This window comes from Symsagittifera roscoffensis, chromosome 3, assembly GCF_963678635.1.
Source record: "Symsagittifera roscoffensis chromosome 3, txSymRosc1.1, whole genome shotgun sequence".
Classification (NCBI taxonomy): Eukaryota; Metazoa; Xenacoelomorpha; order Acoela; family Convolutidae; genus Symsagittifera; species Symsagittifera roscoffensis.
Window position 1 is genome coordinate 42,716,729 of NC_087064.1, and position 25,053 is coordinate 42,741,781.

General features: G+C 35.4%; 3 protein-coding genes across 4 annotated transcripts in view; all 3 read left to right on the forward strand.

The window, feature by feature from the left end:
* Nucleotides 1-25,053, forward strand: part of LOC134842597 (Golgi SNAP receptor complex member 1-like) — a 290,244-nt gene that overhangs the window by 200,615 nt on the left and 64,576 nt on the right. The gene's annotated exons all lie outside the window — the stretch shown is intronic.
* Nucleotides 1-25,053, forward strand: part of LOC134842596 (spermatogenesis-associated protein 7 homolog) — a 532,288-nt gene that overhangs the window by 200,611 nt on the left and 306,624 nt on the right. The gene's annotated exons all lie outside the window — the stretch shown is intronic.
* Nucleotides 8,690-14,737, forward strand: LOC134842050 (uncharacterized). Of its 2 annotated transcripts, none has more exons than XM_063858205.1 (4): nt 8,690-9,185; nt 9,427-9,598; nt 10,928-11,113; nt 11,489-12,942. In XM_063858205.1, exons 1-4 carry the CDS (start codon nt 8,883-8,885, stop codon nt 12,601-12,603), a joined length of 1,776 nt encoding a protein of 591 aa, XP_063714275.1. In that variant the 5' UTR covers nt 8,690-8,882; the 3' UTR covers nt 12,604-12,942. The 2 variants fall into 2 exon arrangements, with proteins under 2 accessions (XP_063714275.1, XP_063714274.1); XM_063858204.1 differs by lacking the exon at nt 11,489-12,942 and adding an exon at nt 13,526-14,737 and having other exon boundaries at nt 8,701-9,185.

Here is a 25,053-nt window from a genome sequence, read left to right on the forward strand (position 1 = left end):
TATTGATGCTGAGTTGTTTGACCACATTTTCTCTCTTGACTTCAGAAAAGAAAAAAACGGATACTGACAGGAAAACTCATGTAAATTAAATTATACATAATGGGACAAAAAAGAGAAAATTATGACATTTTTTTCAAAGCATTTGAATATATTCATAACTTTCCTTTGACGGAGTTTATATTGACGCCAGACAACTCAAATTAAATATACAATTGTCTAAATTATTGACGTTGAGTTCTTGGGTTGCTTGACAGGAAAATTTCACGATAAATAAATTACACAAAATCAGACAGAAACAATGGAAGAAGATAAAATTATATTTCAAGCAAAGAATTTTCGGAAACAAGACGGCAGGAATGAAGCAAAAATCCAATGATGTTTGTTCGACTAATTTTTCTAATAGCCTATGGTATTTTGCTCACAATTACTCTTTGTTCGCTGAAAATAAATTGCATATCGGTATTCTCTATAGGCATCACTTTTAATAGTTCTTAGCTTAATCTGTTATACTTCCAAAACGCTTCTTTTTTCATCAAACCAGTGAGGTTCTAAGAAATATTTGTAATGGGCTCTGTGAAGAAGGCACTTTTTTGTAATTCTCGCGACTATCGTGTCAAATATTTTTATGCTCCAGGACGCATAGTAAGCTTTGCTGAAAAACTGCATGTTTAACTGCCTGTTTTTCCGGCTTTCTGTGAAAGATAAATAGATTGGGTGTGAGCTTTGCATTTTCTTCATCAGACAAATTTTAGCTTTCGGCCTTTTAAACAAGCTTTTTCAATGTTATTCAGCTTATTCAATTGTTAATAGTTGGATCCTTTGAGATTTGTTTCTTTTGATTTTTGAAGAATGTGACGAATTGTTTGTGCTCGGGGTAATTGTTTTCCAGACACAATTCGATTTTTTAACAAGCCAATTTTGAGAGATTTTCTGCATCAGCTGTGACCTTTTTTGCATGTTAAAAGGGCTTGTAATTCTCCAATTACCCAACTTGGGATAACTAAAGCGCAGTACGCTTCGTGCTAGTAGCACATAAGCGGCGATGACATCCGAATCAGAAACTGCTTCAAATTGATAGAGCATGCTAATTCCCGCATCCAGTTTCCAGCGTTAATTATCCATTATGTCATGATTTCAATGCCAGTCTTACTAAAGTTGAGAAAAAATTGAGTTTAAAATCAAACGTAACCTCTCTTTTTGGAAAAAATATAGTCAATTGTCTTACATATTCACCACCCGCAATGAAGTTCTATGGAAAAAAATCAATTATAATGAGTTTTCAAGGTCTTTCTCCATATAATTCTGAAAAACAATTTTTGAAAGGATATCTAATCGATAATAAAACTAACAAAGTAGGTATAAATTAATCTATGAAAATGGAATATGATGGGTTACAATGAACTATGATAGATTATAATGGATATATTGGATTACAATTAAATTTTATGAGTAAGGGCCTAAATTTTTTTAAATTTTTGAAAGTTAATAATCAAAGTTTGAACGTTGCAATCGCTAAGTTTTATCTTTAATTTGGCTGCAGCAAAAAACTGTATTGTTTTGTATTTGGCTTCCTGCTATCACAAAATACTTACTCCAACACCACAGTTTTTAATTTCTTATTTCACCGCCCTTCCCTCCGACCACTTATTCCTAGCGAACATAAACCGTAAAAGTGCGCAAAAACAGGTGCCAAAAACGCGTTCTCTTTAATGCATCCCCTCCAAGACACACACACACACCTCCAATTCCCCTTTAGACCATTACACAACCCATCAAATTTGCAGCGGTGTCAAGTCGTTGTGGAAGGGGTAGGGTAGTTGCTGGTGGGGATAGCTGTGTTGTGTGTCACGTAGGTGGAAATAGGTGGGGATTGATGTATGTGGGGCAGGTGTGAAGATAAATGTGGTTAGGATGGTTGTAAACTTGGGCGTCTTCAACCTGGGTTTAGAATGTGAGAGATGGTTACGAAACTTTTAATTAAATCCGTGTAGGCTTAAAAAATGAGTAGGTCGTGAGTAAAGCAGAAAAAAGCTGCAAATCTTGAGAAAACTTGAATCACTAAGAGAGACTAATCCATTATAACCCAATATGATGAAATTTAATTATTCAGTTTCTCGGATAAAAATGGATTATAATGAAGCATAATCAGTTGTGTGGATTAAAAGTGTTATTCTAATTGTTTAGAATGGCATTTTTTTGCCCACGAAAATCAACCTGAACCAACTTTTATCCATGGTAAAAATGCATTTGTTTACATTCAAATATAGTCCATCATAAATTCTTATCTCGTTTAACTTGTTTGTTATTCACAAAAACATCTTGTAAAGATTATAAGAGAAGATTCTAAAAGTTTTGTTTGCCCATTTTGCTTTTGATCTTGCAAGCAATTTTCGATCAAAACGCAATCAAAAATTTCTGTTTGTTTTTTCCTTTTTCTCAATTAAAACTGTTTCATGATGCGCACTCATAGGTGTTGTGGCCACCAAAATATCAGCATATTGTTCTAGTTACATAATTTATCTGGAGCCTTTCCTTTCAGCTAATAACGTTCGGCCCTTCCGCGAGAAAATTTAATCTAATAGCAAGAGATTAACTAAATTATGATAAAACCTCTAGTTTAGAGAGGTGTATTATTGACATGAAACTATATACCCAAACGATAAACAAGACTGCTCGTATCAGGGCGAAGCCCTGAATGTTCCGACTGCCTTTTAATATTTATGGAGCAGTAATAACATATAAAAAAAATTGAAGGTAATAAAATAAAATGAAAACTTTTTTTTCTGAAATTTGAAATTTTTTTTTAATGAAAATCATCTCCCCAAACGCCATATTAGGTACAAAATGATAGATTTTGCTCCTTGTAACAGATTAATTATGGCAAATAAGCTCCTTTTAACCAATTTGGAAAAACTTCTAAGACGGAATAAATCTCCGCTTACGCGTTAATAGCGCGAAACTTATCGCGCGTTAATTGTCCCAAATTGGCCAAAACGGCAATCTTTAAACCCCCATAACTTTACAAAAAATGATCACATGTAAAATATCTTTTCAAATATAAGCTCAGGACAACAATACCTTTTGAATGATATAAAAAAGTTCCGTCAAAAATGGCTAGGTAAAAAGTCGAAATTCGTCTGAAGAAAAAAAACTCACCCCGAGCACAAATATTCCGTTACTTTCGTATCGAAAGTCGGAACAATAAGCATATATACTTTTCGTGTGACATTGAATAAGATGTTGTGATCAATTATAACCCATTTTTTGAATTTTTCTAAGCCAACTATAACTAATTATAATGGATTATAAGAGATTACAATCTCAAGGAATTACCACAATCGTAATTGATTATAAGTACTTTCAACAACTGTTTTTGATAATTAAAATCAATTATAACTTTCAAAAGTCAGCATTTCAATCCGTTATAATCGATTGCTTAAACTCAATTTCGCAAGCGGCTTGTTCGAAATACTTTTTGATGAATTTGTCCGTTTAAATTTCAAATTGATTGGTGGTGTTCAAATAGTATGTAATCGATTTTAATTCAGTAGTTCATCTAGTTTTCAAGTTGAACATTTCTGTATTAAAGAGAAGTAAAAATTATCAAGGGCTCGTCCTGATTCATAAATGGGATAAGAAAAATCATTAAAAATCGTACTATATGTGGTTAATCTAGGACAATTAGGGTTTTTGGAGGCACAAAGTCAGGAACTGCTCACCTAAACATCCAACTACACCCCTCCTAACACAAATAAAACTTTCAGATGCACAAAGTCAAGGATATTTTTACGGCTTCGAGTTGAAATACGGCATTGCAAGTTTTCCACAACTAAGGAACACAACTTAGGTTTTTGGAGCCACAAGGTCAAGAACAGCTAATGTAAGCAACCCACTAAACCCCTCCCAACACAGATTATTTTTTTATGACAAAAAGTCAAATGATAAATTTACAGTAAAAAAAAAACAAAACAGTATTGCAAGTTGTACTCAACGAAGCTGCTACCAACACAATTAGAACTTTTGGAGTATTGCAATGAGAAATAACTTGCTTAAACATTCAACTACGCCCCTGTGAACAAAACTGAGGTTTTTGGATCAAAAAGTAAAATGATGAAACTACAGTATTAAAAACAAAACAGCATTGGAAATTGTCCTCAACAAAACCACTCATAACAAAGTTTAGGTTTTTTTAGGCAGAAAATCAGAAACAGCCCAAGTAAACATCCAGCTACACCCCTCCCAACACATATAAGGTTTTCTTAGGCACAAAGTCAAGTGATGAATAACAGCAATTAGTTGAAATACGGCATTGGAAGTTGTCCGCAACTAACCCCCTTCTAACAGAATTATTGTGTTTGAGGGTAAAAAGTCAGGAACAGCTTACCTAAAGATCAAGCTACGCCCATCCTAACACAACTAAGATTTCTAGAGACACAAAGACAATTGATAGTCTTAAAGCTTTAAAGAACAAAACGACATTGCAATTGTACTCGACAAAGACCCCCTAACACAAGTATATTTTTTGGAGGTAGAAAGTCAAAAACAGCTCATGTTCACATCTCAATAAGCCCCTCCTAACACAAATAAGGATTTTGAAGGCAAAAAGGCGAATGATCAAGATACAGCATTGAAGTAAATTACGACATTGCAAGTTGTCTACAATTAAACCCCTCCTAACCCAATTAAGGTTTTTGGAGGCACAAAGTAAGGAACATCTCGCGTAAACATCCAACTACGCTCTTTCAACACAAATAAGTTTTTTGGAGGCACAAGTCAAATGATCTGTTTATAGCATCAAAGTAAAGTACGGCACTGCAAATTGTCCACAATCGAGACTCTTCTAACAAAATTAAGGAATTCGAAGGCAAAAAGTCAGGACCAGCTCACTCAAACATCCAACAAGGCCCCTCTTAACACAACCAAGGTTTTTGTAAGCTCAAAGTCAAATGATAAAATTACAGCATTGAAAAAAATACAACATTGGAAGTTGTCCTCGGCAAAGCCCCTCATTCCAACTTTTGGAGGCACAAAATCAGGAACAGCTCATTTAAACATTGCACTAAGCCCCTTCTAACATAATTTAAGTTTTTGGAGGCAGAAAGTCAGAAAAAGCTCACCTAAAAATCTAACTACGCCCCTCATATTGCAACTTACGACCCTCATAACATTTACACCATTAATCTGATGATATATGGCTATGCAAATATTCCATAATTAAACGCGTCCTGACACAATTAAAATTCGTGACGGAACAAAGTAAGGAGCATCTCACGTAAACATCTAACTACGCCCCTTCAACAAAAATAAGGTTTTTTGGAGGCACAATGTCAAATGATCTGTTTATAGCAATAAAGTAAGATACGGCCTTGCCTGCAGGCTGTGCACAATCAAGCCCCTTCTAACACAATTAGGAAATTTTGAGACACAAAGTCGGTAACAACTCACTCAAACAGGCCCCTAATAGGCCCCTCCAAATAGGCCAAATAGGCACCTCCAAATAGGCCCCTCTTATCACAACTAAGGTTTTTGGAGGCACAAATACAAATGATAAAAAAACAGAACGACAAAACAAGTTGTCCTCTACAAAGCCCCTCCTATCACAACTAAATATGTTAGAGCCGCAAAGTCAAGAACAGCTCATGTAAACATCCCACTAAGCCTCTCCTAACACAATTAGGGTCCTTGGAACAACTTCAGGAACAGTTTACCTAAATATCAAGCTACGCCCCTCCTGACACAATTAAGATTTTGGAGGCACAAAGTCAATGATGAGCTTACAGCATTAAATTAATATGCAGCTTTGAAAACTGTCCAAAATTATGCCCCTCCTAAAAAGGAATTTAGAGCATATAAGTAAAATACGGCATTGCAAGCTGTCCAAAACTAAGCCCTTCTTAACTCGAAGATGGTTTTTGGAGGCAAACAATTAGGAACAGCTCGCCTAAACAATCAAGTACGCCCCTGCTAACACAACATTACGCCCCTCATAACACTTACATCCTTAAAGGAAAATAAAGATATGCAATTTGTCCAAAACTTAAATCTTCGTAACACAATTAAAAGCTTTGAGGGTACAAAGTAAGGAACAGTTCACCTAAACATCCAGCTACCATCCTCCTAACACAACTGAGGTTTTTGGAGGCACAAAGTCAAATGATAATTTTAAAGCTTTAAAAAAAGAAAACGACATTGCAAGCTGTACTCGACAAAGCCCCCCTAACACAACTACATATTTTGGAGGTACAAAGTCAAAAACAGCTCAAGTTAACATCCCAATAAGGCCATCCTAACACAACTAAGAATTTTGAAGGCAAAAAGGCGAATGATCAAGTTACAGCATTAAACTAAAATACGACATTGCAAGTTGTCCACAATTAAACCCCTCCTAACACAGTTAAGCTTTTTGGAAACACGGATGCAAGAAAATCTTTTCTAAACATTCCACTAATTTTTTGACCTTCTAAGTAGATGATAAACGGCGCCCTCTTTCGGCCATTGATGTGATAACTCTTATAACCACATCAGGTTCAACACTGAGGACAGCGAAGTCATGTGTAATTCTTTGGCATAAAACTTGAGTGTCACGGGGCTGACTATCGGAGTAAACTTTGGAACGAATCCATGACCACAAAAATAAATCGCAAGCAGTCAAGTCCGGTGATCGAGATGGAAACTCAATGAAAAAGTTCAAACCAATATCTCTGTTAGGAAACATCAAGCTCAACTGCTGTCGGACAGAATTTTTCTGTGACAAATGGCCCCGCCCCATCTTGAATCCTACAGTATCTTCTGATTGCTCCTTGATTTTTAATGCCAAATTTGGCTAAAAACCGATAGATAAACTTTTGTAAAATAGAGAGGTACCCGCTGCTCAATCACTTTTCCATCGTCGATCAATGCTCCAAAAACGTGGATTGTTGTTCTCGAGCTGAAAAAACTGTCTCTTGTAAAATTTCTTGGAGTGCTAGATGCATAAAGTCTGTTGTTTTTTGTGGAAACATTTCCATTCAGAGGAAACGCAGCCTCAACGCTCCCAATCACGTTATCAAACCCGAACCGCTCCCCCAAACAGGTTCAGAAAACTGTTCGATTCTTTGGAAAGTTGTTGATTTATGTCGATAGTCGTGGAATCAGTGCGATTTGAGCTACATTATTTGCAATGTTTCCTCTTGACCTGGCTGTTCTTTTGCGTCCACTTTTGTTTTCGTTATGATTTTCAGAGCTTCCCTCAGTGGTGTACTTTCTGTAGTACCCTAGAACTTTTTTGGCTGAAGGGGCACTCCTGATGGGGAGTTTGGTAGCAAAATGATTAAAAACAGTGGATGTGTTTCGGTGGTCATGAAACTACTTTCAAGCATCGTTGAAGTAAACCAACAGTAAGTGAGAAAACGATTTGCTGCTATCTTGTTATTGACGCATGTTTTCACCGTCAAAACTTCACGACACGTATTTATGTGCCAAAAGTTGATTCTCCAAACTTGAGCTAGATCGATTCAGTAGGTTTTGATACACAGACTTTTTTTCCTTTATTTTGGGCCGCACTGTATTGTATTTTTTTGGTGATTTTGATAGTGTGAGCTTGCCTAAAACAAACCGTCAAATTGGGAACGTAAAATTATTGAAGACTTTTCTTGCCGTTTTTAGACTTAATTTTTTATCAGTTTGAACACTTCAGGATCTTCGAGGCAACTTTCAAACAGAAACTGTCAGGAAATTTGTGTTTAACGAAGAAAATCTTTTTGACCGACAGCATTTCGTTCGACAGTAGATGGATAATCTTCTGTAAATTTCAGGCGTATGTAATGTTTATCACAAGAAGTCTCAAGTCTACTCAACCTACAAAAGATTTCGGTAAGTTATGTTTTCGGAATAATCTATAATCTATTTAAAACGTTGTTTTAAAGAAATAATCTATAAAAATATCAACGCCAAGACACCTTCCGGTGAACGAAATGACCCCAAGTCAGTATCAATCAGGGGAGCAGTGGTGAAGTGGTTACGTCTCCGCCTCTCAATCGACAGGTCGGATGTTCGAGGCCCACTATTAGCCGTGCTCGTTGCTTGAGCGTGAGGCAACATTACCCAGTCGATTGAGTAATGTTACCTCACGCCCAGAAAAAATAACCAAAAATGATATTTCTAACTCATGCCCAGAAAAAATAACCAAAAAAATTGCATGTAGTTCTTAAGCAGGGGCACAACAGCGGGTCGCCGTGATGAGCTGTACAGCTCGTATGTTGGTCCTATCCCTCGTGGATAAAATAAATCGAGACTGTTTTTGATCACCAAAAGAGTCACGTTTTCTTGTTCGGACCAGATACTGCTTTGCTCAAAAATGAACTTTTTTCATAGTCAATTTTTGTCCGAAATTTTGTATATATTTTTAAATCAATAATCTAATAATTGATTCTCTGGGTATTCTCAGCTTCTTTTGCATTTAATTCTTAAATTTTCCTTTTAAAAATAATTGTTGGTAAAAATTATGGTAAAATTGGTTCTTGATCGTTTTGTAGAGTTTTTTATTTGGTTTGAAGTTTCTTATTTGGCTGTCATACAGAGCAACACGTGTTACGTGCGCAGTTTTGTGAAATCAGTCAACCATTCACCCACAATGTTACCACGTACATACTTTCCACAGCTTTTCATGTAAAGTCGAAGTATCTGTGATGCGGTCCACTTATTCCAGCTCGACATCTGATAGGTGAATTTATTGAACCATTATGGAAGCATGTGTTATCAGATAACACGCGGATGAATCTTTTTTTGTTTTCTGTTCTGATTTCTGTTTGAAAACAATTTATGAGTTAGAAATAAAACTACCAAAAAACTTTGTAATTAGTAGTTTTAAAAAGAAGCAAGTGGGGATTTCATACGGGGCTAGAATGGCGAATTCGTTTGAAGCCTTGCACGTTGATCCCAAAATGTTCAAGGACACAACTCCCTTCACAGATGAAGGTCAGAAATTGACCCTCTCCTGGCTCAACCTCAGCTACAAGGTCAAGTTCGGAGGGGGCTACAAGTACTTAGTGCAGGACTTGAGTGGGATAGTGAGGCCTGGGGAGACTCTGGCCATCATGGGACCCTCTGGGGCTGGAAAGACCAGTCTGATGAATCTGCTGGCCAACCGGATCAAGAGCGGAGTCACTGAGGGGGAGATACTGGTGAATGGGAAAGCGAGAAGCAAGGTGGGATTGAATTGGCAAAACAGTTCATTAAATGAATATTTAACTTTTGATGGAATTGTTTTTTTATACTTATATTCCAAAAAAAGACTGAGAAATTATGCTTTTTCATTTTTAATATGATGTCTATACAGAGTTTTTGTATTGCGGCTTTTCGTATGTTTGAACAAAAAATTTGATCAGTGAGTTGTTTTAAAATGTCACAAATATTAATCACAATGAGTTTGCTTTTTCGTATTTGTAGGACTTCACGTTCCAGGCGTCGTATGTGGCGCAAGAGAACCTGTTCCTGGAGATATTCAGTGTGCGGGAGAGTCTGGAATTTGCGGCCAACCTGACCATGCCGTCCTCCTCCACCAAGAAGGAGAAGGAGGCCAAGATAGACGAGGTCGTCAAGATCATGGGACTGCAGTCGTGTAAGAGCTCAAACAGTTTGTTTTTATGGGAAACTTCGCCAGATAAATGCAACCAGGTGTAGTGGCCTCAAATCTAAAATTAAAATAGAAAGTATTGCCTCAACGATAAGTGTTAATGTAGGATTGTGAAATGCAGATTTGTTTTTACTTTCCATGAATTATCTTTTTTTTTCTAATTCACCGGAATAAAGTGGTCCAATCAGGGGCGGATTTAGGGGCAGACGGGGGGGGGGGGGGGGGTTGGATGACGCCCTCATACAGAGACTCGACTCTCTACCTACACAAAGGGTGACCCCTTGTACTATTTTGAGATATCAGATGTTGGTGACTGATCCTAAAAACTTTCTTAATATACTGAATTTGAGGGGGGAGCGCGCGCCAAAAAAAACGAAGTTTTTTGGTCAAAAATTTACCTCCAAAAAGTGTCTAAAAAACGCTTTTTCGTCCTAGTATTTTTTCATAATTTTGCCTGCGGCGCAGGAAAATGTGGCCAAAACAGGGTCTTTTTATAAAAAAAAAAGTTTGACAAAGTTTTCGAAATTTTTTTGAAAATCCGCCCCCAAATCGCCCCCAAATCTTAGATCTGTCCCTTGAATTCGACAAATTGGACCCAGGGGCGGATCTAAAATTTTCTCGAGGTGCGGGTGGATTTTCAAAAAGTTTTCGAAAATTTTGTCTACTTTTTTTTTATAAAAAGACCCTATTTTGGCCAAATTTTCCTGCGCTGCCAGCAAAAATTTATGAAAAGAAAACAGGAAAAAAATGCTTTTTTAGACCGTTTTGGAAGGAAGTTTTTGACCAAAAAATGCGTTTTTTCGGCGCGCACTCGCCCCTCAAATTTAGTATGTATTGGCGCCGATAGCGCCTTTAGAAAATTTTTTAGGGTCAGTCACCAATATCTGATATCTCAAAATAGTACAAAGGGGGGAGTCGAATCCCTTTGGGCCGGCAGGGAGTCGAATCCCTGAAGGAGGGCGTTCACCCCCACTCCCGTCTGCCCCTAAATCCGCCCCTGATTGGACCACTTTATTCCGGTGAATTAGAAAATTAGATAATCGATCTGACTATGGAATTATAAATTTCTCATTGCAAAGAAAATTTACTAAAAACTGGCTAAATCAAATGATGACGTTAAGGCAATAATTTTGAATTGAACAAAAATCGCCTTAATGACAAACTATTGTCATTGAGGTTCCTTTGAAAAAAAAAATAGAGTGCGATTTTTCAATCAAATTAAATTTTTTTCTTCTCTAACAGACAAGAATGAAAATTTTACTTAGATAATTTGAAACTAATTTGTAGTTTGTCTACTAAGTAGCAGTGTTGTAGGCGAGAACACCATGGTAGGCGGTGGCTTCTACCGGGGTCTCTCCGGTGGTCAGATGAAGAGACTGGGCATAGCTGTCACTCTCCTCTCAGGCGCCTCCATCCTGTTTCTGGATGAGCCCACTTCCAAACTAGACAGTGCAGCCGCATTCAATGTAGTCCAGACTATACAACAACTGGCAGATCAAGGTACGACTCGTTGTTACAATTTCGAAAAACAACCAAACTTTTTTGAAATTGTAATTTAAACGTTCTAGAGTTTCAATCTATATTAGGAGGGCTTTCAGATTATTGCATGGCACGCTTCTATCAAACGGATAAAATATGCATCCAAACAGAATACTTCGCCAAATATTTACAACAAAAAGATACCTTATTTCGAAATAAGTATTCAACACTTTCTTCGAAAGTCGAAACCATAATTCCATTTAGCTACAGTGACTCTATTGCTCGACTATATTCCAAATTATTGTTTCCATTATAAGCAAATTTATCGGCAAAAACTTCTTCGCCAATAATATCCAAATCTTTGCACTTTACTTATCGTGGGCTATTGTGTTGCAGGGAAGACAGTAATCTTCAGCATCCATCAACCATCTTCGGAACTGTTCGCATCCTTAGACAAACTTACCATTATTACCATGGGACAAATAGTATACTTCGGAGAAGCAAAGGAATCACTAGACTATTTCTCTAACTTGGGCTTCCCTTGTCCGAAATACACAAACCCTGCTGATCACTTTATCAGCCTCGTCAACCCCGATTTCGGACATTTCCCTAATATAGACAAGATCATTTCAAGTTACAACGACTCGAAATTGGTTCAACGAATAGAATCTGAACACCAAGAACTTACTGAAATCCCTCAAGCACTTATCAACAAAAACAGAGCATCCTTTCTGACGCAATTTGCACTTTTGTTCGAAAGAAATGGCAGAAATACAGTATTCAACCCGAAAGTGTTCAGAGCCCGACTTTTTTCGAACTGCTTATTTGGGTTTTTGTTCAGTTCTCTTTATAGCTTGACACCTAGGGGCGAGGTACCTGCCTTTGCTATTACTGCTTTATTTTTCACAATTATGAACCAATTTGGAACCCAGACCTTAGCAGCTCTCCCTTTTTTTCTCGCGCTCCGCCCAATTTTCGTGCGCGAACGATCCAATGGAATGTATAGTGTGCTACCATTCCAACTTGCTAACTTTATAGCCACAGTTCCGACCTTAGCCATTTACAGTCTAGCCGCAACTTCCATTTTTCATACCTGGCTCGGACTAGCTGGAAGTTATTACTGGTTTTGGCTCACAGCTTTTTGCTTATTACTCTGCACCGAATCCGTAATGCACATTCTAAGCGCTGTCACCCCTTATTACGTGGTAGCATACAGCATAGCTGCACTTTATATCATCTTTTTTACTTGTACGGCCGGATATCTGGTTCCCACAAACCAGTTGATTTACATTTTACAATACAGCTCCTATGCCTCTTTTTTCGTGTACTCATTCCAAAACTTCATCTATAACGAGTTCAAGGACACGCCTAAAAACTACGACGTGTTAATCAGTTATTCCGCTGAAGATGTTGACATGGAGTTGAACTTGCTAATAATGGGCGGTTTTGTCGTGGTGCTTCAATTTATTTTCTTTCTATTGCTTTTCTTTTTCAATACAGGAAAGCAATGAAGAAAATTATATGATCTTCTACTTAAATATATATTTTTTTCAAATCGATCGTCTATTTATTTCTATATTCTATGTATTTTTATGTTATGTTGCTTTACAGTAAAAATAATTTCACTTCAAATGATGTCGTTTTTCGATTGACTGAGTTAGCACCATGGATTTGCTTCCTGAGGAAAACATTCTGTCCGTAGCTAAAAACATTCGTCTTTCGATTAAACTGTATAACTATTTTGTACTCAAGAAACCTTGAGCAACCTGTATAGAAGCTATTAAGCAATGCTTTAACATGGTGGCCAGTCAAAAAGCAGAATGGTCTAAGAGCAAAATGGGTCCAAGAACAGAAAAACAGAAAAATATCAATTTTTATAGGCTAATCGGTAAATTAATTATCAGAAATTTCAATAATACCAAAGCAACGAACATTTTATGCATAATTTGAGCAATTTAATCAAGAGTTTAAAAAAAATCTAATCAAAAAAGTTCTAATCAAACATAATTTAGTTTTCTTGGTATTTTTTGACAATTCTAATAATTGTTTTTATCAATTAGCCCGTACAAACCAATAAAAGTCAATATTCTTCTTTTTTTTCTGCTCTTGGACCCATTATGCACTTGGACCATTCTGCTTATTGCTCCGCCTCCCTTTAACAGGTATCGCATATCGCTTCTTCAATGGGATTTCATTTGATACATTTTTTGTTCATTTTCGAAACAAAACAAAACACGAAAAATGGTGGTATTTTTTGGAGGGAAAATTGAGAGGTTGCGTTTAAATTTTCAAGCACATTATCCCTTTCCTAGCTCTAATGGTTATGTAAAAATATTTACAAAGCGTTTGTTTTTTTTTTCGCTGAAAGTTCCAATGATTTCATTAGAGTCTAGAGTGAGCTAAAAGATTCTAGAACAAACTAGTATGTTGAAGGCAAGACGATTGTGTACAGCATCCACCAGCCATCCTCCGAGATCTACTCCATGTTCAACACTCTACTCATCCTCAGTCAGGGCAAGACAGTGTACTACGGGTCAGCCGCAGACTCCGTCCCCTACTTCTCCGCCCTCGGATACGACTGCCCTAACTTCTCTAACCCAGCCGACTACTTCATCTCACTCGTCAACGGCGACTTCAAGAACAACGGCGACGTTGCCGAGTTCATCTCGGGCTACGAGGACAGTGCGCAGAAAAAGGCGATCGAACAAATTGTCGCAAAGGAAAAAGAAGAAGCGTTGCCTCTGGAGCCCCTCGGAGACACGCGAGCCGGCTTCCCGCGACAACTGTTTTGGCTTTTGAGGCGGAATGCGAAGAACACGGCCTTGAACCCGAGGGTGTTCCGAGTACGTCTCGGCATGTATGTCGGATTCTCGTTGCTTCTAAGCTATCTGTTCAGCTCCGACGACAGAAGTGACATTGACGACAGTTCCATAGCTGCTTTGTTCTTCATGTTGCTGTTCTTCTTCGGGTTACAAACAATGGCGGCGCTTCCGTTCTTCCTATTGTTGCGCCCGGTTTTTGTCCGAGAAAGATCCAACGGAATGTACGGCGTGCTTCCGTTCCACCTCGCAAACTTCATCGGAACTCTTCCGATTCTGCTAGTTTGCAGTTCAGTCGCAACTACAATCATATACAACATAATCGGCCTGTACACGAACTTTTTCTGGTTCTGGCTCACAGTATTCTCATTGCTTCTCGTATCCGAATCAGTCATGCATGTTTTGAGTGCGCTCACTGCTCAGTTCGTTATCGCGATCACGTTCGCGTCGGCTTATGTGCTTCTAAACATGTTGACGGCGGGATACATCGTGCCTCGCGGCGACATGTTGATCATCTTTCAAGCAGGATATTATTCCTCCTATTTCTCCTATTGCTTCAAGAACTTCCTCTATTCGGAGTTCCACGACCACAACGCCACCGAACTTCTTGAGAGCTACGAGGCGGATGATATTGACCGTGCTCAATATATAGGCATCATTTTAGGGTTCGCGGGCGGATTTCAAGTCCTTTTTTTTCTTCTGCTGCTCTTTGTACACACAGGAAAAATGTGAGAGTTGAATACCTAATACATTTGAAGTTCACGGGCGAATCTATCTGCTAATGCGGTGTCGGTTTCTCAAAATTATGAAATGTTTTTAAATCTGAGCGTTTTGTTGAACACAAATTCAAACAGCATATTGAGCTAGGATGAAACTTGAGCTAGGTGAGTTTAGAACGTCTCAAAGCAATACTTAAACAGCAAAAAGAGAAATATTCTCTTGGTTTTAAATGATCTTCACAACCGGTTGTTGTATTGAAAACCTCAATAAAATTGAGGTGAATCTTAATAATATTGTAATGAATCGTAAAGAGTTGAGTCTTCGCTCGGAACTTTTATTACTTGCTTAAAAATTCGCATGATTGAAAAAACCTAAGTATTTTATAGCTCGGTTACCAAAATCAAATAAGCCAAGACTATATTCGAATAAAAAAAAGAATTATAAAAAGAATTATAGAAGAATAAAAAAATTGGGCAACAAAATAAGTGCCTAACTTTCAAAATTTCTCCTAATGTGTTCTGAACCAGACAAAACTTTCAATTTGTTTTCCAGCAAGATTTTTTCATTTTAGTTTGAGTAAATTTTTGTAAAAACTCTTTTAGTAATACGCAAGAAATTTAGACAAAAAAGTGCCAAAAATAAAAAATATGAAAAATAATTATGAGAAATCATCAATAACAATAGTTTAAATAAAAGTTTCAAGCTAATGAATTATAATCAGGTTTTTAGAAATGGATTCTTCAAAAAAATATTGGAATTTAATGTTTTCAAATGGTGTATTTAAAAATTTGTTGCTCGAAACTTTAAAGAGAAATCAAAAATCTTCGGGAAACATTTTGATAGCGTTATGTGCTTTCCATTTTCCTTGTTTTCCCATTCCTCATTGTTCAGTTTTTAGTACCGCTATAAAACTTTACGATCAAGACCGAGACGAGCCAATTCCTTGAAACACTTACAGACCAATGGCGAACATCATCAATCGAAATTTTTTCACAAATTTAAACTTGTTTACAGAGCACTCCTTTATCAACTGGTTGATGGAACTAATCAAAAACAAAATCCAATCCTCGAAGGACAATTAAGTTAAACCAGAATCCAAACAACAAAATCCCTTATTAAAACGCACACGAAGGTCAGCTCCGATAGTAGCCGCATCGGTCATCGCAGGCATTGGATTTTTTGCTCTGGCTTCTTATGAGAAATTCAGCAGCTATGGAATAATGGGGATAAGATGTTGCCAAGACCAAGCGCGAGCAATGTCAAAGAATTTTGATTCATTGGAGGAATAGTCAGAGGCCTTATCTGACTATATCTCCGAAAGTGAGACTTTCACAAAAGAGATATTTTTGCCTTTTGCAATGCATTAAACGAATTAAAGTATGTTCAACATCAAATCATTGACAGCCACTTGAAAATTTTTTATAGAAAACCTTGCTAATTTGTATGTTTCTTTTTTCATTTTCAAAATTTGCATAGAAGATTTCTTTTCAATTATTAAATGCTATCAAATATAACGTTAAATATTTTTAACTGAATCGAACCAATTATATTTGCGGAAATGACGCAAATGTTTATTGAAGCATTTTATGTAAGTCGAACAGCCAAACTAGACTTTTGACTTTAGAGGCAATGCGTATTAGGAAAACGAAGATGGGCATGGACAAGCGCGATGACTTTAGAATCAGGGAGTTAAAACTGTAAATTTAGTCCGAAAACATTATGATCTTTTTCAGAAATGTTCATGTCAAAAACAAACTCTTGACTCAGAAACCTCAGACAAATTTTTTTCACTGATTTTATATATTTTTTTTGAGGTAAAAAAAATTCTGTCAACCAACCAAATTGTCATTTTTGATCGTTTAAATTTTTATCATGATAGTAAAGAATCAAAAAAATTTCAAAATAGTTTATTAAAGTGATGTTTTGTTCTCTTTTAGATTAGTTGTTTGTGACAATCTTGATGTAGCACGTGCTTTCAAAAACGTTTGAAATTCAATTCTTATACTTATTCTCGGATTTGCTCGTGTTTCGCTATACTGGCTCTTTTGTTGTATTACGCTAAAGTAATTGTTATAAAAGCTGATTACTGAACAATTTGTTTTACCATTTTGATATCGTGGCCTTTGTTTCTTATCCCGATAAGTGTTTTAGCGGACTAAGTTTGTGTAGCAAAAAGAACTGAATCAAACATGGATTTTTTACCTATGCTTTTTCTGTTCTCGGCAAAAGTTTAACATAGTGAGAAAAGCGACACATTCTTCACTAAAAATCCGAGTTTAGAAACGAATAGTGTACATACATTGCTAAACTAAAATACAATATAATAATCTGAGGAAATCTAACACTAAAACAAAAAAAAACAAGGTTGCTCGATTTCAAATTTTTTTGTAACCTACCATTTTTTTCTGAGGCTGCCATTGTTTTATATTAAAGGTTACGTTGATGAAAAAACATCTCTAGTCTGAACTCGTTTGTTTTGTATGTAAGAGGGTTTGCGAGTATGTTACGATGTTGTTTAATGTTCTAGAATGACTCCAAAAAATGGTAATACAAGAAAATATTGCAGCTTGATTTTGCAGACTGAATACAACGAAAAAAATGCTGTATGAATATGGGTTTTTTATTCGATAAAGTTCAAGTAATTGATGGTTTGGATAATCTAAATTGACAGAGTCTGTTAATCGGTTTTCGCAAACTTTGCAGTAAATGCATGACATATTTTTCAATCTAGGGAAAACCAAATTGGCAAAATTTTTTTAAATTTCAAAATTGAAGAGAAATTCGTATGTAGAACAGTTACAGCAAAGTTTTACTAGCTAACCTAACTGTTTTTAAGTGAAGTTACTAAACTAATTGTCATACCGAATTTAAAATAGCCGGATAGAGTACATTGCTCATGACAAGGGCATTCATTTGCAGCAATCTGGTGTTTGAGTCAGTTGTCTTATTTAGAAAATCTTGTAAGTTTTTGCAAACAGAAACACTTTTTTTATTTCTTCGAGCAAAAAAGTTGACACTTTTTCAAAATAAGAAAAAAAAAAATCTCATCGTTTTCATATAAAATGAAATAATGAGCAATTTGTTGAACGTCTTAAAATACACTGATAATACACTGAAATCTAAGAAATTCACCTAGTTTTGCAAAGTTATAAATCTTCATTCTCTCATTTTTATTTGATTTTTTAAGCAACTTGTACGTGCAAATTTGAATACTTACCCAATTATCATCTTCCTCCATGATATTTTTTACCACAATTTTTTAATGGATTTTTCAAATTAATCAGTTCTTCAAAAACTATTAGATCTTCAAAAGATTATCATGTTTTTTTTTTGTGTATGCCTGTAAGAATTTGTACAAAAAATTATCAAAATTGAATGAAAATTGGAAAAAAAACTTATATTTGAGGAGTGCGACAAACCTAACAAAGCTTGTTTCTTTTATTTGCAAAAGGAAGTTAACAGGAAAGTTACGGAATTCATCAGCAGCTTCCAAGACACTAGACAAAAACATTTATGTCAAATAAAATGCACAACTACAAAAGCTCAGCCGACGGCAAACACCTTTCAACATTTTCAACTCTTGAACTGGTGAAACACAAAGTTGAATCGTAGGATCTATAATATCAGCACGCAACGTTTCTTAACTTTTACAAAGTTTCAAAAACCTCTCCATAAAAGGGCAGTTCATTCTCAGAAATCTCAGTTGCTGGAAAGTTTGACCATCAAAAACTCAAAGGCAATTTTAATCAAGATGGAAACAAAACACTACTTCGGCGCAAAACTACAAGTAAAGATAATTTTTTACTTACTTAATGCACAGAGCTTGTAAACAATATTCAGACAAGACGTGATCCAAAAAACTAATTTTACACAAAAAACCCATAAATTTTTAAGAAAAATCCAGCAAATTTAATTGACAAGAAAATCATGCTTTATACGACAAGTTTGGGCTAGAAACTAACTTAAAATTTTATTTTTGAAATAACACTTTAAGCAAAATAAAATTGGAGCCTTCTTTTTGAGACAAAACTTTTTTCAATGAAAATAAAGTATTTCAGTTTCACGAAACTGTTTCAGATCTTAACTATTAATTTTTCGAACATTCTTCCTCAAAACTAATCTAAATCTAACTTCTATGATTTTTGAAAGTATAGTGTTTATCGTCGTCCATAAGTTCAAAATCAATTTGAGTCACATTTATCAACTCAGTTCTGTAATTATATGCGTGGCTACAAAGCATGAGTACACAATTTGGGACACATATAATTGGTTCAACGGTGTTTTTTTCTTCTGATTTTTCAGGTTGCCAATTTCGCTCCTGAAAAATCTTAATTAACAGTTCTTAATTAAGTGAATGCCTTGTTTTATGCATACTCTTAGGTGAAAAAACCCTCATTTATAGTTACATCGACTTTCACATAAAAAGATTTGAGTAGGTGCTCCAGCGTATGGATCAAAACAATCGTCAAGATCATTTTTTATCAACCGTGATGAAGTTATCAGGAGATATACATCCGAATCTAGGACCTCGGTTTGACTTTAAACCGCTTACTAAATCAAATTGCTATGAAAACAAACTAAAAAACTTAAGCTTAAAGTGCCGAAGTGTCTGTAACAAAAAAAGGATTGGATATTCTAGATAAAACACTAGGCGAAGCTGCAATTTATGACTTCAGCTACACGTTGTCCATCGAAACAGACTTTAGCAAACTATGGGCCTTAGATAAAGAAAAAACTGCCTTGATATTGATAGTAACAGTTTAGTCGCGATAGTAAAAATGAAGCGAAATGTAGGTGAAAAAACGTAGATGAAGGTTTTTCCTTTTAAGCAAACGAACAACCAAAAAAAAACAATTCAGTTGATCCGTTGATTGCGTTCAAAAACTGAATAAAACAGTACCCTTCTTGTTGTTTGCATCTCGAGTTTTGTTAAAAAAAGATGGAAAAGATTCAGCAGAAGCAGTTTTAATTCCATACGATCTTAACACTTAAAATATCATCTCCATAAATTATGCAATGAGTTTAATCAGTTATAACTCCGATTTTTTTGATGCATCAAACAAGTTCTTGGTATATAAGATCTCAAATAAAACTGATTGTTTTGCTGTTTTATTCGTAACTGATATACAAGGCTGATTTAAATTAACCGGACAAAACGCGTTAAACTTGAAATTTAAAACCCGTTTTTCTCAAATTGGGTTGAGTTTAGGTGAAAACTTATGAAGACAAAATTTGCTTAGAATTGATATGGTGTAATTTATTTTGCGAAATTCGGGCCCAAAATTTTACCCCAAAAATGGGTCATTTTGGCTTTTCTTAGTTATTCAAAATTACGCCGAAAATACTCAGTCGATCACAGACATAATTATATCAAAGAGAGCGCCTGACGTAGCCCAACAAACTTTATAGAGTGTATTATCTCCAAAAAAAATTGCAAACCGTTTAAAAATTGTTTTTAAATAAAAAGTTGGTATTTTATATAGTAAAAACGACCTTTTTTGTCTATCAAACAAAAATAAATTAACTTATACAATATTTTGGAGATTATACCCTTTTTAAAGTTTGTTGGGCTACGTGAAGAGCTCACTTTGATATATTTATATCTGTGATCGACTGGGTATTTTCGACGTAACCTTTGATCAACTAAGAAAAGCCAAAATGACCCTTTTTTGGGGTAAAATTTTAGGCCCGAATTTCGCAAAATAAATTACACCATTTCAATTCTGCTAAAATTTTAAGCAAGTTTTATCTTCATAGGTTTTCACCTAAACTCAACCCAATTTGAGAAAAACGGGTTTTAAATTTCAAGTTTAACGCGTTTTGTCCGGTTAATTTAAATGAGCACTGTAGTAATAAAAAGAAGGTTGCAACCATTTAACAAAAAATCTATGAGAAAATCAAACTAAGTAAGAAATTTTTTGATGAAAAAATAGACCCCAACAAATTGTTTCAAATCCTCATTGAATTTGTGGCGCAAGTTTACAAAATTGTACACCATCAAAAACAGTGAAAACTAGAATTGCTAAACCTAGTGCTAAACCTTGTTTTTTTTTTAGATTTTTGTACATCTTTAGAATGCGTGAATAAACTGAGAAACATCAAGCATAGAAAACAACCAGGTCTTTGTCGTTGACCAGACTGGCTAATCAAAGACGCAGCAAAGACCATGAATGAACCCTTATTTTTATCCTTAACGAACATAAACTACTGATCAAAATCAAGCGCAAATTCAATTTTTAACCTCTAGATTGACCACTTTCCACTTCCAATCGGACAACGTTTTTTGCTATTTTGAGCAAAACTTTGTATAGACCAGGAGATAATAATCTTACTGAACCTCTATAAAACTATGAAACTATCAGGATTTGGTTTCGAAGACCTACCAGCTTAATCCAGGCCTGTTGATAGGAGTTTTTTGTCAGCACTAAAATTTTCAAATCACGAGAAATTGTGGAAAAACACTCAACTATATAAAATTTTAATATTGTTCATTTCAATTTTTTTATTGAAAGGTTCACGTCAAATGTACATTTTTTTTCAAATGAACAAAAATAGGAATATAAAAGTATTGCATATGAAGCTATCAAAAACTTTCAGACGCGGAAAACTTTGAGAAGTTTCTGAAACTACACACTAATAACTTCTGAGAGTGTAGCTTTGATCATTACCTTTTTGTTTATCTAATTTTTTTCCACGGTTCACGATACAATTGTCTGATTGTAGATTGAAAACATCAATTGAGCTTGTTTTTTCTTAACTTTATTAATTCCAGGAGGTTTCTTTTCCTAAAATCTTGATACCCTTGTATACATAAAAAACGAATGGAAAAAATCTGAAAAATATAGATCTTTCACAATGACTGGGGCAAGGTTTTAAATTTCCAAGAAAATTTCTTGTTAACAATTGAATGATTACATCCTGAAGTGAAATCGTTCGAAAAAAACTCAAGTTGGATTCCGAGCATCAAACTCAGCCATAGATGCACGTTTTTACTATCCTGAATGAATTCGAAAAACCATTAATGATAAAAACAACTGTTGCTGCTTCTTTTGTTTTTCAAAGCATTCGAGATTATCGACCTCAATCTTCTCATGAGTGGTCTCAAAAAAGTAGTTTTTTTGAAAGGTTCGATTGATCTGAGTTGAAAATTTGTGAACAATAGACGGCAAAAATCAAAAGTCAATAAAAATGAAATAGGTTGGATTTTCCTAAAGGAAAGCGTTACGCAAAGATATAATTCTCGTACCTTTTATTTCAAATTTATACATATTTCATCTGAACTAACAGTTAGATAATTTTTTGCGGAGTCGTTTGGTGCGCTGATATTACATTGCCTTTGATTGATAACGAAAATCCAGAAATTGCTGTTTATCAAATTGAATATAATTGTGAATTTCTGTCAATATCTTCAAAACACATTCACTAAAACTAGATTAAAATAAACAGTAAAGAAATAAAACTCAAAAACAGCTGTAAAATCGTTTCGTTTCTATAGAAAACAAATCGTTGAAGAAGAATCAGTGGTCAAATGCCTTGTAGTTGTAATCGGTCGAAGTTTGATGTTTCCAAAGAAAAAAACTGCACTTAGATAAAAGGGATTTTGAATGTTTAACACTTACTAAAAAGTTGCTTTTGCAATAAAAGATTGACTCCGCCAAAATTTCACTAGCTTTGCAAAAAAGACATATTGTCAGGGCAAAACAATGAAAATTTTCCTCAATTGACAAAAATTTCTTGATGATAGCGTCAAATAAAAGTACGTCCTTTAAATTAGTCAAAAAGCTTCACAAAAGATGAGGTTTAAGTGTTTTCAGTTGCTTGATCAAAAATATTTTTGCGCAAAAGTTCATAAAAATTCGGAAAATGTATGAATGCGTGATTTTTTCAGTTTGTAGTGTTTTTCCCATCATTTTTTTAACATAATCATGAAAGCAATTTTGGTGTTTTGATTGTCCTTTTGATATGTATGCAAGTTTCTGTACCAATTTTTGAATCTAAAATTGTACGTTTTTGAAAAAAATGAAAGGTTTTTTGATACTAAATATTCAGTGTTAACTCAATGCGTTTAAATTTATCGCGCGTGTTTATGCATGAAATTTCTTGTTGTGTAAAGCGTTTTGTGCTTATAATTGGTAGTGACGCACGAGAAAAGCCTGGCAGGACTGATTGGCATCATTCGGGGCATCCAAAAGAGACCATCACAAACAAGGAGGAAGGTAGAAGCAAGTTCCGAGCGGAAGCTGGAGGCAGTGGAGGAGTTTGAATGACAAAAACAGGGTTGAGGTGAGAGAAAAGTTTTTGGTTTGGACTTTGTGAGATTTTTCACAAGTGGCCTGCAAAAAATCAATCACGGTACTTCTGCCCACAGTATAGCTCGAAAAAAGACAGGAAGCGCTAACTTGGAAAATTGTGTGAGACTATTCAAAACTCTCTACAAAAACCCAAGTCTGTCTACATATAAGGCAAATTCAGAGAAACTATAAAAAAAAGGTATACAAAACCAACTTTTTAACGTTTAGAGTCCCCGAGAACACGTTTTTTTTTCTTACCAAGTTGGCCATTTTTTTTCAGCTAAAATTGCTAAGAACTGAGAAGCCTAGAGTCGAGGAGGACAAAAAATGAGGTGATGGTAGTCGAGGTCCAATCGCTGGGGAAAATTAACAAATTATTATCGGCATCCAGTTTCCGTTTCGAGAAGCGTCAGGTTGGTGAAAGCCTATCAAAGAACCATAAACAATTTTACAAAAAATTTTCCGAGAGTTAAGATAAACCCTTGGTGGTAGAAATGAGCGTTCAATTATGGTGCTTGATAGCATTGAACTACCTATATGGTTCATTAATGGTCAATGGGTCCCAAGCATGCAATTACAGACAAGTTTATTAAAAGGAACATTTAGGCTAATATCTAATTTTTTTTCTCACAGTTTAAAAGCCAAACGCTGAATTTTATGTTAATAAAGCGGCCGTGGCGAAGGCATGCATAAAAAATAGGCAGACCCAAACAGATAAAATGAATGGAAAAACGAGAAGTTATCTCAACCATAATGGTTGCTGGCTTTACCTTTTGATGAAAGGTTGGTTCTTTTGCGTTATGATAAAACAAACTTCGAATTGAAACTGGAATCTTTGTTAAAAACCGCTCCGTTTTTAAAGAAAACTGAAGTTAGGAAATTTTTCAACAAAAATTTATTTGCCATGAACAAGAGAAACGAGACATGTTATCATTTGTATTCTAATGAGGTCAAAAGGTGGACAGCACCTTTCTATTCTGTCTTGTTTTTGCTGTCACCAAATCACATCATCCAAATCTACAAAACCACTCCAAAGGAAACGTATCATAAACTTGTCAAAAGATAAAAGTGTAACCTGCTTTTTTTATCGAATACGAACAGATGCTGGGATTTTAATGAATTGTAGAATTTACGCCATAACTCAGTACAAGCGTAAGGTACAAGGAGTGTTCAGATGTACATATACTTGAAAGCATTTTGCCAAAAAAAAGGAAACTTACAGGGCACCACGGGTTACAAATCAGTATCCTGAAAATTTATCCGCAAACCACGCCCCGTTTAAAAAGTCATCGATTGTAAGGGCAAGCATACGGGTAAGTGAGATGAGTTCTTTAGCTCATTTACGAAAGGATGTGAACCACTTAAAGCTGAAAATACAATATAGAGGTAAACCAAACGAATAATTTGCAAACAGGTTACAAAATTTAACAGGTTACAAAATTTAATCATCGCTGAGTTCAACCTTTTCTAATGACCTCAAGTCAAGAGTGGTATAAAATAATTTCTTGTTTTGGATGTACCTCTACCTATGTCAGACAAACGGATAGGTTTTTTGCACTAGAATAAAGGATCATAGGCAAAATAACTCACCGGTAGGCCCCTAGCTTCAGCAATGCAGATTTGAGGGAAAGAGCTCGAAATTCAGTTAAACATTTAAAGATATGCAGAGCAACCATTTTTCGTTTTTAACGCTGAAAGCAATACAGCAATACATAATAGGAAAGAGAAGCTGGAAAAAGGAAAAAAGGATATCAGGAAAGGGTAACTCTTTGATTTATTTTTTACGGGACAAAGTTTTGTAAACCAAACTGGTTAGTTTTCAAGGTCAACTGGGATACGCTATTTTCTAACATGATCGTAGAGAAACAAAAGTTATGTGAAACCGTGTAATTAAAATTTGAAAATTTATGTTTTTTTTTTCCTTTTAGATTTTATATTGTAAAAATCCTGACGATGAACACAGGAGCAAAAACGGTAGAATATTTTTTTTCTACCAAATTTTCGTTCAGTTTTGATTATCTGTTTAATGTTTTTGTTTGATACTGTTTAACCTTCAAAGTAGTATCAAACTTCACCCCGTTAAATGTTACCCAGAAACGCTGCCTCCTCAATGACAATTTGCTCGTACTGC